Below are 14,994 nucleotides of genomic sequence, written 5' to 3'. Positions count from 1 at the left end.
AGAATTAAGAACATTTTTGAGTGACAAAGAAAAACTATGACACAAACTCAAGAAGAGTTGAGAGACATGGACAGTAGACAGAAATAAAGCTGTTTTACCTTTTGCTACTGTTCTTTGCTGGCCAGTACTGTCTGCTGTTGGCCCTAGTGTGACACGTTTATAACAGTGCTTAGAGGGGTGCTTAATAATTGTTAAGCACCCCCCAAGTCCTGTTCAGCTGTCAATTCAGCTGTGAAACTGCAGCAGTCTGGTCTGGCATATACTGAAAACATTAGGCTCACATTGGGATGGTTCGATTCAGAAGAGCCTCTTGCTGTCTGGTTTTGCTTTTTATCCAGAACTTTATCAGGAGTATTGACGTAGGAGTAAGACAGATAAACTTCCTGAAGTCTAGTAGATCATAAGCTTTAGAAATTAATGTGAACCTCTTTTTAAAATTATATAATGTACATTCCAAATGTGATATATGTACTCGCAAATGAAAGGTATGTTTGTTGAGTCTCAGACTTCCATGTGGTAGTCATTTTGTTAAATTCTGCTTCTGTGCAAAAGAAACAGCATTCACATTTTGCATTTCTTTGGTGTCCATATACCCCTTTACTCACATAATCAACTCTGATGTCACAGCACCATGGTGAAAGGGGATTTTTTTCTTTCTGTACTCATACATGCATCAAGCAACTACATTTGTCCATGGTTGGTCAGCACACAAGTTATGCTCCTATTTCCTTCTGTAGAATTCAAGCAAACATTTTACTGTTTTTTACGTGGTCTAGCATGCCATAAGACAATACATATATTAGTACACAGATACCATTTAAGTCTCAACACATTTACTTATCTTACTAATTATCATTATCAAATCCAATCCAAAAGGTGCCTGAGCTGGACAAACCCTTGTTGTAGCTATTCAAATGTGATGGTATTAAGGAAGCCACCAGAAACAACAAAACAAACTTCCAGAAGGATAACCAAGTAGAAAATTGTATTCCAGTATAAGTGACCAGATAAAACATTGCAAGTATAGTGACCAGAGCAGAAAAACACTATGTATATAAAAAACTAAATATTCCTTTTGGTCTTCTCAAAATGATCAGCAGGGCACTGGTTTCCTTGATATGACTTTTATTTAGATTAACATTCGTCATTAAGGCAGAATGTCTCAGAACTTACCTCTCAGTCTCAGTTGTCCAGATTTTTGCAGAATGTACACATTTTTGCTCATATTTTTGATCTGTTGCTTATAAAATTTGTGGTTTTCTGGCAAACTACTGGGGACTGGAGTCCCTAAATAATGACATGCATTTGAGTCTTAGACGTCTTTTCCTTCAGAAAATGTGTGCTAACATAAAACCTGTTATTCTAACAACTTTCTAAGTTTATAAGAGCAACATTTAAAATATATCCCTACTTTTGGGCCTTTGTACCCCCATTATTTTTGGCTTTGTCCAGATTTCTTGCATGAAGAGTTTGAGACATGCTGGGAAGGTGGAAGGATTAGTTTCGGTATTGTTAGTGTAATCATTATACAAATGCAGTTCTTCAGTAGCCAGATTTCAAAGCACACATAATGTTGTGCAGTTGGCAAAACAGTCTGCTTCAGAAAGCAAATCGTCAGTCAAGTGTACTTCGGCAATCCTAGCCTTCTCAGAATGCAGTAAGAACCTAAAACACATTTGTTTCTGTCACAGCTCTTTATGTGCATCTCATTGTAGTATTTAAATTTGTTAGCCATAATTCATTTCAAATTCTTAAAAGTGAAATATATTTTGCTATATTTGTTTGTTTTTCAGTTCCAGAACAGAAACCAACTTCGGACCCTGTGATGACTGGCTTATGTGCTGCGGCCTTTGCTTTCGGAATTACCGGTTTTATTGCAGGAACTGTTTTTTTTGTTTTGGGGATCCTGAAAAGGAGACACAGACTTTAGGTATTACTCTTACCTTTTTATTTTAATGGTTAGACTGAATTGTTTATAACATAAGTGAAAATGAGTAAAGTATGCTTTGTTGCGGAGAAGTTCAAAATAGAGTATAATGAGTCAAAAATAAATTACAAAGAAAATGATCCCGTTGAAGTGTTGGAACCAGTTCACTGTCTGATCTAAGAATCCAATGCAAAGCATTTGCTATCTTCTAAATCTGCTAGCAAGCCATATGCATGTATTTAAATCAGTAAAACAGTGAAAATCTTAAATACAGTTCAAGGACGTCAGCTTTCAGCACATGCCTTTGTTCTTGTACCTTGACACTAGACATTGCCTTATACCTGAATATTTTAAGAATGTAAAAATCATTACTCTAATAACGGAAATAAGACCTGTAACTTTGCACTTGAGCAAAGCAGCTAGCTGTAAAAATAATCATATTGACCCTTTAATTAACAAAATAAAATGCCATGGAATGCATTTACAGATGTTTGTAGCATTTGTAGGCGATTGTTACTGATGCTTACAAACCTACTGTATGACTTTTTGTTCGGATATTTGACATTTTACATGAAGTGCAGCATGCCTTGAAAGCATTTCATGGATAAATTTTCCTCAACTATGTCTGTATCTATATCTATATCTATATAGGTATTGTTAATTATCAGAAAGACACAGTGCAGTTTCTGTACCATTGATGTATACCACAAGTATACAAATAGCACAATGTATAATCCAAGCAAAACCAACTAGGTGCATCAAATAATAAGATAGAGGTAAGACAGCAGCTGTACAATAAGAGACTGCAACTCCATGTAAAAATATGAAAAGTGTGTAGTGGTACTGAACTGTGGATAGTGCCACACACATCTACAAAAAATGTTAGCAAACAGAGTTAGGTACATCCACTGAAAAGCAGACATGCTGTGCATCTAGATACATCAGATATAAGCAGGTAAGAAATGCAGGAAGACAAAAACTGAACAACAAAATGCCAGCAGTCCTGTAATGCGCAAGCAAGAGAGACATGTTACATGACACTGAAGGCATAAAGATACCAAAGAAAAAATGTTGAAATTCTTCACCAGTGTCTGCAGTTTGTGTACTGCAGGGCATGGTAGATTAATACATATGAGGGATATAAAGGACAAAAAAAACATATGAGTACTACTACAATGTATGTCTCAGGATAAGGACACACCGTTACGACTGCAGCACCATAGAGATTCCCCTGGAATACACTAATGTGCTGTATAGCAACAGCCCACATTGGATAGGTGTGACCAGTAAAGGTGGCCAATGGGGCTGCAGGAATCAGCATGTGGCAACACAGCCAGCTATAGTCAGAGTCATATTTCCAGGCTAATGCAGCATATACAAGTGTAGCAAAGTAATAGGCAGTACAGTATATCTGCCATAGTGGTGCCGTGGTTAGCGTTGCCACCTCAAAGAGGTTCTTCAGTTCGATCCTCGGCTGGGGTGCCTTCTGTGCGGAGTCTGCATGTCCTCCCTTTGGTCACATGGGTTTCCTCCGGGGGCTCTGGTTTCCTCCCACATCCCAGAAGACATGCTGTAGGTGGATTGGTCACTAAATTGGCCCTAGGAGTGAGTGTGTGTGTGTGGCTTCTGTGGAAGGTTGAGTGCTGGGCTGGCAAATTGACACCATAAAACTCCACTGCCAATCATGAGCGGACAGGTGATCCACTGTGGCGACCTATAACTGGGAAAAAGCTAGAAGAAGATGATTCAGAAGAAGATATGACTTATTATGTAAACAACAAAGTGACATGCATGCCACAGTTCACATACAGAACATGTCCAGCAAAAATTATGTGGAATAGGGTCATAAGTCAGGCATTAGATAAGGCAAAGTGAAGAAACAATGGACAGTAACAGGGGAAAGGGTGAAATATGAAACAAATGGGTGACACAAATGCAACTGAGGTGCAGGATGTGAAAACGGTAATATGAGCAAAAAACATTTGCTTAAAAGTTTAGCAATGAGTAAAGGTACCAGGATGAAATGGCAATATGGAAGTAATGCAATGGATTCCTATAAAAGCCATAGAGCAATACAGACCAGACAAAGAGAGTAGTTAGTGGTAAACAAAAGCAATTGGATTCAGAAAGACTTGGCACAATGTGATAGTCTTAGCTCAGAAGGTTGCAGCACTACAATATGTCTTCCATATTCAGAGATCACTCAACCACTGAGGTTGTCCCCTCATGGAGGCCTCAACCCAAACAGTAGCCTTGCAAGTGAAGCCACATGCTAATGTAGCAGTCTGCAGGAGTGGCTAATGCTAATCAGCCATGTGATTTCTCCCTGAAATGTTCATGGCTCCCAATTTGCTCGGCTGAGTAAAATGTTTTCAGCAGGAGGAAAAAAACAAAATCACAGCGGCCACCAGTCAATCAGTGGGAGAAAACATTGAGCAGGTGTGTTGTGGGGGTGAGAACTTTATGTGTGTGTGTGTATGGGCTTCATTCAAGCACTTGAAATACCAGCTAAATAGTTTGAAAATTAAATATTCAAACATTGCCAGTATTGATATGTGTGGGATCACAGTACAATGGTGACCAGAGATTTGCACTTTCCCAATTGCAATGCATTCTCTGAGTTGGTATATATAAAGCAGGTGGTATGAGGAATGCTGCAGAAAACAGGTTTTCTTCTTTTTTTGAATCTTTGTGATTTGACCATTTATAAATATCTAACATTTAGTTTTATTATAATTTATTTAATGTATAAATAGCCTTATACCTCCTAGAAAGAAGAGACTAAAAACAAATAATGCAATTTGGCTATCCAAAAAGAGTAGAATGTTAATGCAGGCTAGAGAAAAAGCATGGAAAATGGCAAAACTGTAAAACACAACAATATCTTGAAAAATTCAGACTGCTTTGCAATTGTACTAAAAAGCAAATAAATGACAAAAAAAACTACTTTAATAATTTTCAGAATAGGAAACACAACCCTAAAAAATTCTGGATAGCCATTAAAGAAATCTTGCATCCTAGCCAAAAATTCAACCCTAACCCTTCTCTTAACTCACCACTCAAAAAACTGTAATATAATTCAAGTCTTATTTCATACATAATATAGCATCTCTAACCAATGATTCCCCAACATCTAATCCTGCCCAACAGCCACGTATCACCACATCCACTTTTGCCTTCTAACCTGTGCCCACATCCTACATAAAACAACTCTTAAACGGACTCAAACCTAGCTCTGCCTCAGCTCATGACCTTCCGAATGAGTACCCTAAAATAGCAGCCAATAGCACTGCTTATCCTGTCTCAATCCTTATAGATCACTCCAGAAATCCCACATTCCTTCTCTCTGGAAAAAGTCACACGTTATTCCCTGCACAAAGAAGGAAATTCAAAAGTCATTACTAACTTTAGAACTATAGTGACATTATCTTTTCCTCTCCAAAATACTTGAAAAATGTATTCTGAAATAATTTCTAAACTATCTCCTGCAAGATCGCCTGTCCTTCACACATCATAGCTGTCTTTCTTCTGGTAGTACTGACCCTACACTTCTAACCTATACATTGTCAATAAAGGTAGAGCTAATAACAAACTAGTCTCCTGCTTATTTCTAGAGTTGTCTAAAGCCTTGTATTATATATTAACTGGTAACGTCTCCAACAAAATTCTTCACGAGAACTCCCCAGCTAAATAAAAATTCAATATGGGGAATGGACACTAAACTGGCCAAAGGTGTGAGTGTGCATGTGACTGTGTGGTGTGGAAGACTTGCCACTGCAGGGCTAGTCACCTTGCAATGTAAACCTTGGCTCTACAGGATTGTCACTGTTGAAGTGACACCCTGACCCCATGTGCAAAAAAATGGGAAAAGGGGATTGCGGACTTATTCATTCACCCACAAATCTTTTCATCAGTTATTCCTTTCTCTATCTAGTGATTTAATATTTTACAGAATATTAATTTCTCATTTTCATTCATCTCTTCATAATATTCATAACCTAATTCATCTGTTCCTGGTGCTGATTTTTCCCTTCCTTTTATTATTTATTTCATTTCTCTTGTAGCAATTTCCTTATCCAGAGAATTAACATTTTCAGTTTTTTTTTTTTTGCAATTCATATTTCTTCTTGCACTTTCTGTTTCATATATTCTCCCACACTCTTTTCTACAATTATTATTTCTCTGTGCCTGTATCTAATATTTCCCTTATCAAACACTGCATCCATTCCCCGGTTTTCTCAAATTGGTGAAACGTGCTCTTTTTCCTTTTAAAAAATCTATGCGTGAACAACACATTTTAGCATTTTCTCTGATTTTCCATATAGCTCTCTTTCTATTTCTCTTATTGTACCACAGCATCATTTTATTTATTTTTGTCTTTCTATGATTTCATTATATACTCTCCTGTTCTTTTGATTCACTCTTTTTCCCTACAATCAAAAATATTTCTTATATTTTCCTTTATAAACACTGCACCAATCTGTCCAGTTTTCATTATGTACTCCCCTTGTTGTATGCTGTTCCCATAAAATCTTATTTCCATCTCATCTGGTTTAGCAGTTTCTTCAGTTAGTATTTTCATTTTCTATTTTTATTATTTCTCTGTCATCCCCTATTTTAGGTTATACTGATCTGCAAACGTGATCATTTCTACCCAGACTGTTAGTTCTTTCATATCTTTTGAATACACCACATAATTTCAGTTTTAAAAATCCCCTGTATATATGTCCATTCTCTATTTTTTCCTCTTTTAACCCTCCATGTTTTATAACTTCTGTTATTTAACATTTGTGTTGATTTTCCCTTCTTTGTCAAATTGCTGCTAAAATCTCCTACCATAATAATTGGCTTAGTTTAATAGCATAATGTCTTTAAGTTCTTCAGATATATTTCTCCTCTCCATCATATTAGTATATGAATTAACTACAACTATCCTTGCATATCTTTCCCTTTTTGTTATATCAAGTACTACTAATCTTTTAGTTACTAGCACCATCACATCCCGTGTCTATCTTTTCACTTTTCCTGACCACATATCATTCCCACAGACCAAAGAATCTTTTTAATCAATATTGGTTTAATTTGTGTTATTCCTTCATGCATCTCATGTCTAAATCGCCATACTTATTTTTTTACAGCATTCAGTCACTACCACACCTCGAATATCATTTTGAATACTGTTTACATTTATTGCACATATTCCTAAGGCAGCTGTTTTCATTTTTTATTTCTGGCTTCCAGTTTTTATTTTCCTTTTCTGCACCTTCCCTCAGATTGATTCATCAGCATTTTGTTCTCACATTCTCCCTCTTCTCCTTCACAGCATAGTGCTGCATATCAATTTGTATCGTCTAGTTTAATATTTTTTTCTTTGTAAAACATTCCCTACCTCATTCCTCTCATCCTTCTCCATACTAGTTGCATTTTCTTCTTCATTTATCTCCCCCATAATACTTTCCCCATCAATATTTTCAGTTATATTATCATCATATTCTGAAATATTCACTTCTAACCTTTCTTTCTGTAGTAAAGGACAGTCAAAACAAAACAAAAAAGGGCCAAAGTCATTGCATTTTCTATACTTAGGCCTACAGATTTGGATGGTATGATCCCTTTCTCCAAATTGATCATGTCTTGTTTTTGTTGCAGTCTTATACTGGGTGCTTCTCATCGCCCCAGAAAATAATTTAGATTAACCACAATGCATCACTGAACCCCTTTTGAATTCACAGTTAAAACATTTGAAATACTGTATTTCCCTCAAGCACAGCCAGTGTCACTCATACCGCCCACGCACCACCCTTCCAAACATTTTTGAACCTCATTCACCTTATTGCAGTTAGACAAAAAATATCTTTAAATCTGGTTCCACTATGTCAAATGTTCTGAACAGCATATTTTATATATATATATATATATATATATATATATATATATATATATATATATAAATCTCCTTAACTGCAGTCTCATGTTCTGAAAATATACTCATTCCATTGTGCAAATGAGTTTCTCAATTTCTTTCCTAAATTTGTAAAGTTTCAAAAGTAAATTTGAAAAAGACATTGGTTACTAAGTGTATCAATGTTTTTAATGTCTTGTACTTTAAACCCCAAAGGTAAAATAATGCTGTCCATAGCTCCATACCAGTTAATAATGTACAATTCTTTATTTTGCTTCTTACCACTGCTCCTCTCTTCTGGTTTTGATGTCCTTGCATCAGTCCTCGTCTTCTTTCAGCTGCAGTCGCATCTTTTTTCCATTGTTTATCATTTCTGCATATGTAAAAGTTGTCTTACTGCTCACAGCAGCGCCCTTTTGCATGGGTATGCTTTTAAAAGTAGTCACTCCACTAGCCATGCCTATCCCTGGTAATTCAACACCTTCTCTCGATTCATCTGGCAGTACCCCCATTACCTCTCCAAGCATGCAATCTACCCTAGTACTCCAACTTTATTACTCATCAGCATTTTGGTTATCTCCATCCATCATCGACATCAACAAAGGAGTTTACAGACCTCCTTCCTTAATGCTGCAGCAACTATTTCTCTTCAGAATACGTTTTATGATATTTCAGTATTCTGCAACAATCCAATGTCGGCCTGCATTCTTCTTTCCTTGTGCATCTTGGGAAAACTTTGGCCTCAGCAGCTCCCTGTTGCCACCTACTTGCCATGACTCTGTTATGTTCTGAAACTTGATCAATGTGAAAACCACCTCGTGTCTCCTCTAAAAAGAAGCCATTGGGCTAGTAGGACTACCCTTGTCAACAAAGTGTAAAGAAAGAATAAAGGAATCTTTTTTTAATCAATTTCCCTGGTGTCCTGGCCAAGGCAACAGTGCGAAAGTAATCACTTTTATTCTAACCACAAAACGATGGTTAAGTGCTTTCATCCTAAATGAATGGACTTCATAAGAAGTTGCCTTGGCTTTTTAAGTGGATTTAAGACATTGTGAATTTTTATACAAGTGATCCGTTTTATGTTTGTATTGAGCTCCTCAGCATAGCAAGACAACGTGAGCTGCTTTTCTGTTTCCTGTTTTTTCCTGCTGCATGGTTACACACTATTGGTTTGCTTCTGAGAAAGTAGCTATGATGCTGAAGTTAGTTATATTTTTACATCCTTTTAGTTTTGCCAGTTCATGTTCCAAATACGTTTGCTTTCCCAGTAGAAAAATCCTGAGTATTCTATCCCTTTCTTTTCCTTAGAAGACCAAGTGTCAGCTGCCAGCATATAGCACACTCGCTTTTGATGTCAGAAAATCAGAAGGCTGTGGGTTTGTTTTTTTTATTCCAGTTTCAGTACTGACACTGCAGGGTAGCATAAAGGGTGGTGTTGCGAGATGCCATCCTTTGGATGAGATGCTAAACTTAGATCACATCTGCTTAAGTTGATGGCAGCTCAGATATATGTAAAAGACCGAGTGACATTTATCCAAAGACCATGCCGATTGGTACTGACTTCTCAATAAAAAAGTAGGCAAGCGATTAAGTAAATGAGCAGATGTGACTTATTGTACAGATTGTCTTGCTAGCTAAATGCCCATTTTGTATTGCTGATCCCAGAATACAGATCCTAAGGCAGATAGTTTCTGGGAACAGATTACCTTACTTTTCCCTTGCCCTACTGATCTACACTATTTAGATTCATTCAGGCATCTGTGTCGTTTTTAATATCTGTATTTTCCTACATGTCTAGAACAGCACACATACAAATGTTATGTAAACTCTTTTACAGTACCTTGTATTTGGCTACACTGATTCTAGAACTCCATGACTTGTATCAAACAATTTATCACTGCTGTCCTGAGTTCTCTTACCAGTCCCAGTCCCCATAAAGGAGCCCTTCACCCAGATTGTTTATTGTGCTGATTTAAGGAAGTAGTATGAAAGGACTACAAGTAGCTAGATTAGTTAAAGAAGGTTGAAGTACTATATAGTGTGAGAAGCTACCTGGTGTCTTGTTCCATCTGAAGTACTGCCCATGGCAGGACATCTTAATACCTAGCACCCTCTCCCAATGATAACATATGATAGCTTTCGGAGTGCTGTGCTTTTTCCTAATTTCATTATACACCCCATGTCTGGCAATACTGGAGTGTGATTATTTTCACTTGATAGAGGGTACTCAGATGGTTGTTGTTTTTTTAGAAAGCTGCTTTGAGAAGCTGCATCAAGTGGTGCATGAAGATTATTCTCTTTATGCTGTAGGGCTTGGAGTTGCACATAGTATTAGATGGAGCTGGTCAAAGACCTGCTGCATTGTATGTTGTGCACTATGCTGTGATGACCTAGAGCAAAGCTGCTGTTAATATACAATAATTCCTTTGTGTTGTTACAAGGAAGCATCCACACTTCATTGTTCTAAACTTGATATCTACAGCAATGACCATTTGCAATATGCTATACAGTCTATTCTAAAGCATTAGAAATGCATTCTAATAATTTTATTAGTATTTTATATGAAATAAATCTATTTAAAATTATCAGAAGAGGCATTTTACTGCTTTTACTTCCTAGTTTCTTGGCTTGTGAGTGTGTGAGCGTGTGTGAGCGTGCGAGGGTGGTGTGAGCATGCACACGAGCATCCCTTTCTGTGTGAGGGTGCATGCAGGTGCATGAAAGCGTTTTTGGCAATTTTTATAGTCTTTCAGTTTTATTGTTCTAATAGCATTGATTGGGAAAACTATATTGTTGTATGATGGTTTCCTGCATTAGAATGGTACTATAAAAGATACTATCTACCTCTAAAAGCTACAAAGGTCTAGTTTCATTAACTCACTGCATTATAAACTTACCTTAGAATATTTAACTAAAATGATTGGATGAATTCATACCCTGTTTTAGACTACTCCTTTTCTGTTGTGTACCACAATACCTATCTCATGTGGTCTGAAAAATACTGTTAAAAAGTGTAGTAGAGAACCTATATACATACTTTATTCATTATTATTGTACAGTCTGTACATTATTGTTTTGGGATGCAGTGCTTACAAAAAAGCAAAACATGAATTTTGACTGTGGCCCATGGCTCTTCTTTTCCATGAGTTTCATAATTGCCTTGTACAACAGTATGAGCAGTAGTGTGAATAACTGTGCTCATAAGGCACCTAATTACTCCTCCATTGGCTTGTACAACAGTATGAGCAGTAGTGTGAATACCGTGCTCATAAGGCACCTAATTACTCCTCCATTGCCTTGTACAACAGTATGAGCAGTAGTGTGAATACCGTGCTCATAAGGCACCTAATTACTCCTCCATTGGCTTGTACAACAGTATGAGCAGTAGTGTGAATATCGTGCTCATAAGGCACCTAATTACTCCTCCATTGCCTTGTACAACAGTATGAGCAGTAGTGTGAATAACTGTGCTCATAAGGCACCTAATTACTCCTCCATTGTGCTACATTCAACAAGCTTTAAATGCTACCAGCCGTGATATATTTAGAATGAGCTGTGTATCTGCTATATAAACCTAAATGTTTCTCTATACTGTTGTACCTACAGTAATATTATATAGATTCGTACTGTAAAGCAGGCTTTAGCATACAATATGCATGTTTTACATAAAATCAGAAACTCAACAGTGGTAAACATAATGACTTTGTAACTTGGGTTTAATTCCGACATACATGCAGTGTGATGCTTTACTAGACCATGCCCCCCCCCCAACAAAGTGTCTAGAGGGTCTGAATTGCTCAACAAGCTAAAAATAAAATAAATACAGCCAAATAAAAAGTTTAGGTCATCATTGCATTATGCCGATGCTGTCATGTCTGTGGCTGACAGTGGAGTACTCAGTAAGGGGAACTGCTGTACAGCAGTATAGTAACCATATTAAGGAACAAGAAGTAAGATTGCAGATCTGAAAAGGGAGAGTCCTGCTGACTTCCAGTTTGGGCAACAAGTTACTCTGAAGTTACTTCCAATGCTTCATAAGCCAGTTTATATATATATATATATATATATATATATATATATATATATATACATACATACATACATATATATATATATATATATATATATATATATATATATATATATATATATATATATACACATACATACATACATACACACACACAAGCTCTGTACACCCACACACGTTAGTGTCTACAACCTTGAATGCATACAGTGGTGTGAACCTGATCAATAAACAAAGCTGTAAATCCCCTGGATTAAAGTTGGACATTGTCATTACTGAGCAGCACCAGACCTCAGTTTTTAGGGTTTTAATGACAGGGTGGTTTAGTGGGAATATTACAAGCCTTGCATTTATAGAGTTCTAGGTTTAAAACCTGCTACAAACTTGTAATGACTGTACAGCCTTTAGCTATATCCTCTGGATGTCTAGTGGTTCCCATTCTACTATGATGCAAGAATTTGTGGCAACTTTATAAGTGCATTATGATCATAAGGATGCATAAGCCTTTAGAAATTGAGGCAGTGCCTGTCCGCCATACTACCCTACATAAAGTGTAAAATAGTGACATTAGAACTCTTATGAAAAGAATACTAAATGTGATCCAGAGACTGTTCTTGGACAATTATAAAAGGTTAAACATAAGACTGTGGTAAATTGTGCACTAACTTTGCTTTACTTTTGCAGATGTGAAAAAAGTTAAGTGGACAATATTTGATTGTGTTGGCCCCAAGATGACAGCTTTGCTACACATCTCTTGAAATTGCTGTCCTTACCATTCATCAGCAAATTGTTCATCACCTCTGGCTATCCTGACGAGTGATCTTGGTCACAATTTTCCTTGAGAAATGGAAAAATACAATGTTTGTAATCCAGTAGCAAGCTGATCCATGAACAAAGACTTGTTTCTGAACCAAAAGAGGAGTGCTATGTCCACGTGGGAGATAATTGCAACTTGAATAAACAAATGTAATTTTTTAAATGTAATTTGGATGCAGTACAGACAGGCTTCATTATGGTTATGCTTAATAGTAAACCATAACAAATTACAATGTAAACTTTGATTTATAAACCAGCATTCTAGTACATTATGATTTTTGTATAGCATTAATTTTATTAGGCTTGTTTTTTTTCTGTTTTTTAATTTTTTTTTTTTACTTTGAATACTTCAGATTTTTATTTCTCTCCTTGCTTATTGATGCCTGTTAGGTGCAGATAAAAAGAAAAGGAACACTAGTAACCAGAAATCATAGTAATGTCACCATAATGTAAGACCCTGAGTCCACTGAATTACAAAACTGGATGCAAAGGACTCTTCCCCCAAAGAAATAATCTGCTATATCACAATGAGAATACTAACAAACTAAATTGTAAAAAAGGCACCAAATGAAGGAGAAACACTGTGAAAATGTCATAATGTGGTATAAGTGCAAAAATGAATCCTTTATGTTTTACAGTCCTGCCCCCTTAAGAATACTGTAAAGTACAAACATCGACGTTTCAGGTTTATCTGCTGTCTTCACCATGCATATAGCATTTAGTTTGCCTTTTGCAAAATGGGTTCAGTCAGTACCTTTTATTTGCTACTGTCAGTGGTGCAAAGACTGTTGAAATTTAACTCTGTGACCCTTAGGTGACTAGAAATACTTTGACAACTGAACAGAATTTGCAACTGATGTCAGTGGATTCTAGATTATTCATGTTCTTTCATTTCTAACTCACTGTCACAAAGAAGCATTTCCAGTGATAAGAGCAGCAATTCGTAAGTATTGTTAACTTCACAACTTAGGAGCCTGTGCCAGTCAAAGAGGGCAGTACATCCTGCATATTTACATAAGTACTACAGAGCATATAATATTTCTGCAAGGAAATGATTTAGTACTAAACCTTGTAAATAATACTCCGGATAACAGGAATTAGAGGTGTCACACTAAATGGTTCCTAGTTAAGTGTACCTTAATAAAATCTGCTTGGAAGAGGTTATTTGTGCAGTTATATTTTATTTTAGGTCCTGACTGTGGAATGTGTTATTTTAAATTATATATTTTAGCTCAGTAAGCTATTTTCTTCTTTCTTTGTTTATTGCATCATTCTGTCTGTGACCCTTCAGTGATTTCCTTCATTAGTCCTCTGTCCTAACCACTGCGGATGTGCCCAGTGTAGGATCAGACTGTGCTAAGGGCATATATATTAAAGGTAAATACATGCAGTTTTCTTTTGTCTTCTTCTGAACTCTATGTCTGTTATCATAAGGTGTGCACATCTTGAAGGCAAAGGATAAGCTTTCCTAAGGTGACAGAAAAACTTCCCGTTTCAATGACAGGATAGTAGCCTTTAAACTTAAGCTTCTAATGTTTTTATTTTTTTAAGTGATGTGAACTGGGAAGAAAAGTTGTTAGCCAGTCAAGATGTGTTGCTTAACATTATCCTGTGTGAGCCAAGTCACCAGTATGATAAGAGTAACATAAATGTTGGCCAAAGCCAGAGGAAGGGCAGGGCGAAGAGGGTGGCTGCCCTGGGTGCAAGCTATTGTGGGATGCAGTCAGCACCACTAGAGGTGCCAACTGATCCTTGCAAACAATATATATTTCATAGGCCTCCACTGCAGGAGGTTTAAGGTATCACACAGTGAAAACTCTTGCTTGGCTGGATTTTATTTAAATTTTTTTTAGTGAATGGTTTGTCTGATTTTTTTACCCATATGCATATTTTATATATAATTGCACAGATTGCAAACGCTCATAATATTGAATGTATCGGACCTCAAAGTGCTTTTTCTGAGATTGTGGTACAGTGAAGCATGGGATATTTGCCCTTTCCTAACTGTAGTGCGATCTCGGAGTTGGAATGTATATTTAGCAGGGGGTGTGGGGGCACAACCCCCCCACAATAAGAAGTTTGAGGTCTGGTATGTTCGATATTATGAGAGTTCACAATTTCTGCGATTTGCTCATATGATATCTATATGATAGCCACCCAATTGCCTCCTAGCCCCCCCGATACTAATATCCCCACCACCTCTAATAGTCAACTCTCATTCAGCTTTAAGCCTGTCTCTACTTCTTTTATCCGTAGTCTGCTAAAAAAACTAAAAACCTCCACACTTGCCGCTGACCAACTCCCAGCCGAGTTCCTTCACAT

The 14,994-nt window shown here is 36.8% G+C and overlaps 1 protein-coding gene across 1 annotated transcript in view; it reads left to right on the top strand.

Annotated features, from left to right (window-relative positions):
• LOC122811462 (class II histocompatibility antigen, M alpha chain-like) overlaps positions 1–13,836 on the top strand; it is a 76,276-nt gene extending 62,440 nt beyond the window's left edge. The window contains exons 3-4 of the mRNA XM_044083317.1: positions 1,794–1,930; positions 12,541–13,836. Of these exons, the coding sequence (XP_043939252.1) occupies positions 1,794–1,930 (137 nt within the window). The 3' untranslated portion in view covers positions 12,541–13,836. The remainder of the gene's footprint in view (positions 1–1,793; positions 1,931–12,540) is intronic.
• The last annotated feature ends 1,158 nt before the right edge of the window (positions 13,837–14,994 follow it).

The sequence above is a fragment of the Protopterus annectens genome, chromosome 9.part0 (assembly GCF_019279795.1).
Source record: "Protopterus annectens isolate FY-2018-M chromosome 9.part0, PAN1.0, whole genome shotgun sequence".
NCBI classification, from domain to species: Eukaryota; Metazoa; Chordata; order Ceratodontiformes; family Protopteridae; genus Protopterus; species Protopterus annectens.
This window is presented reverse-complemented; position numbering and strand designations above follow the sequence as displayed.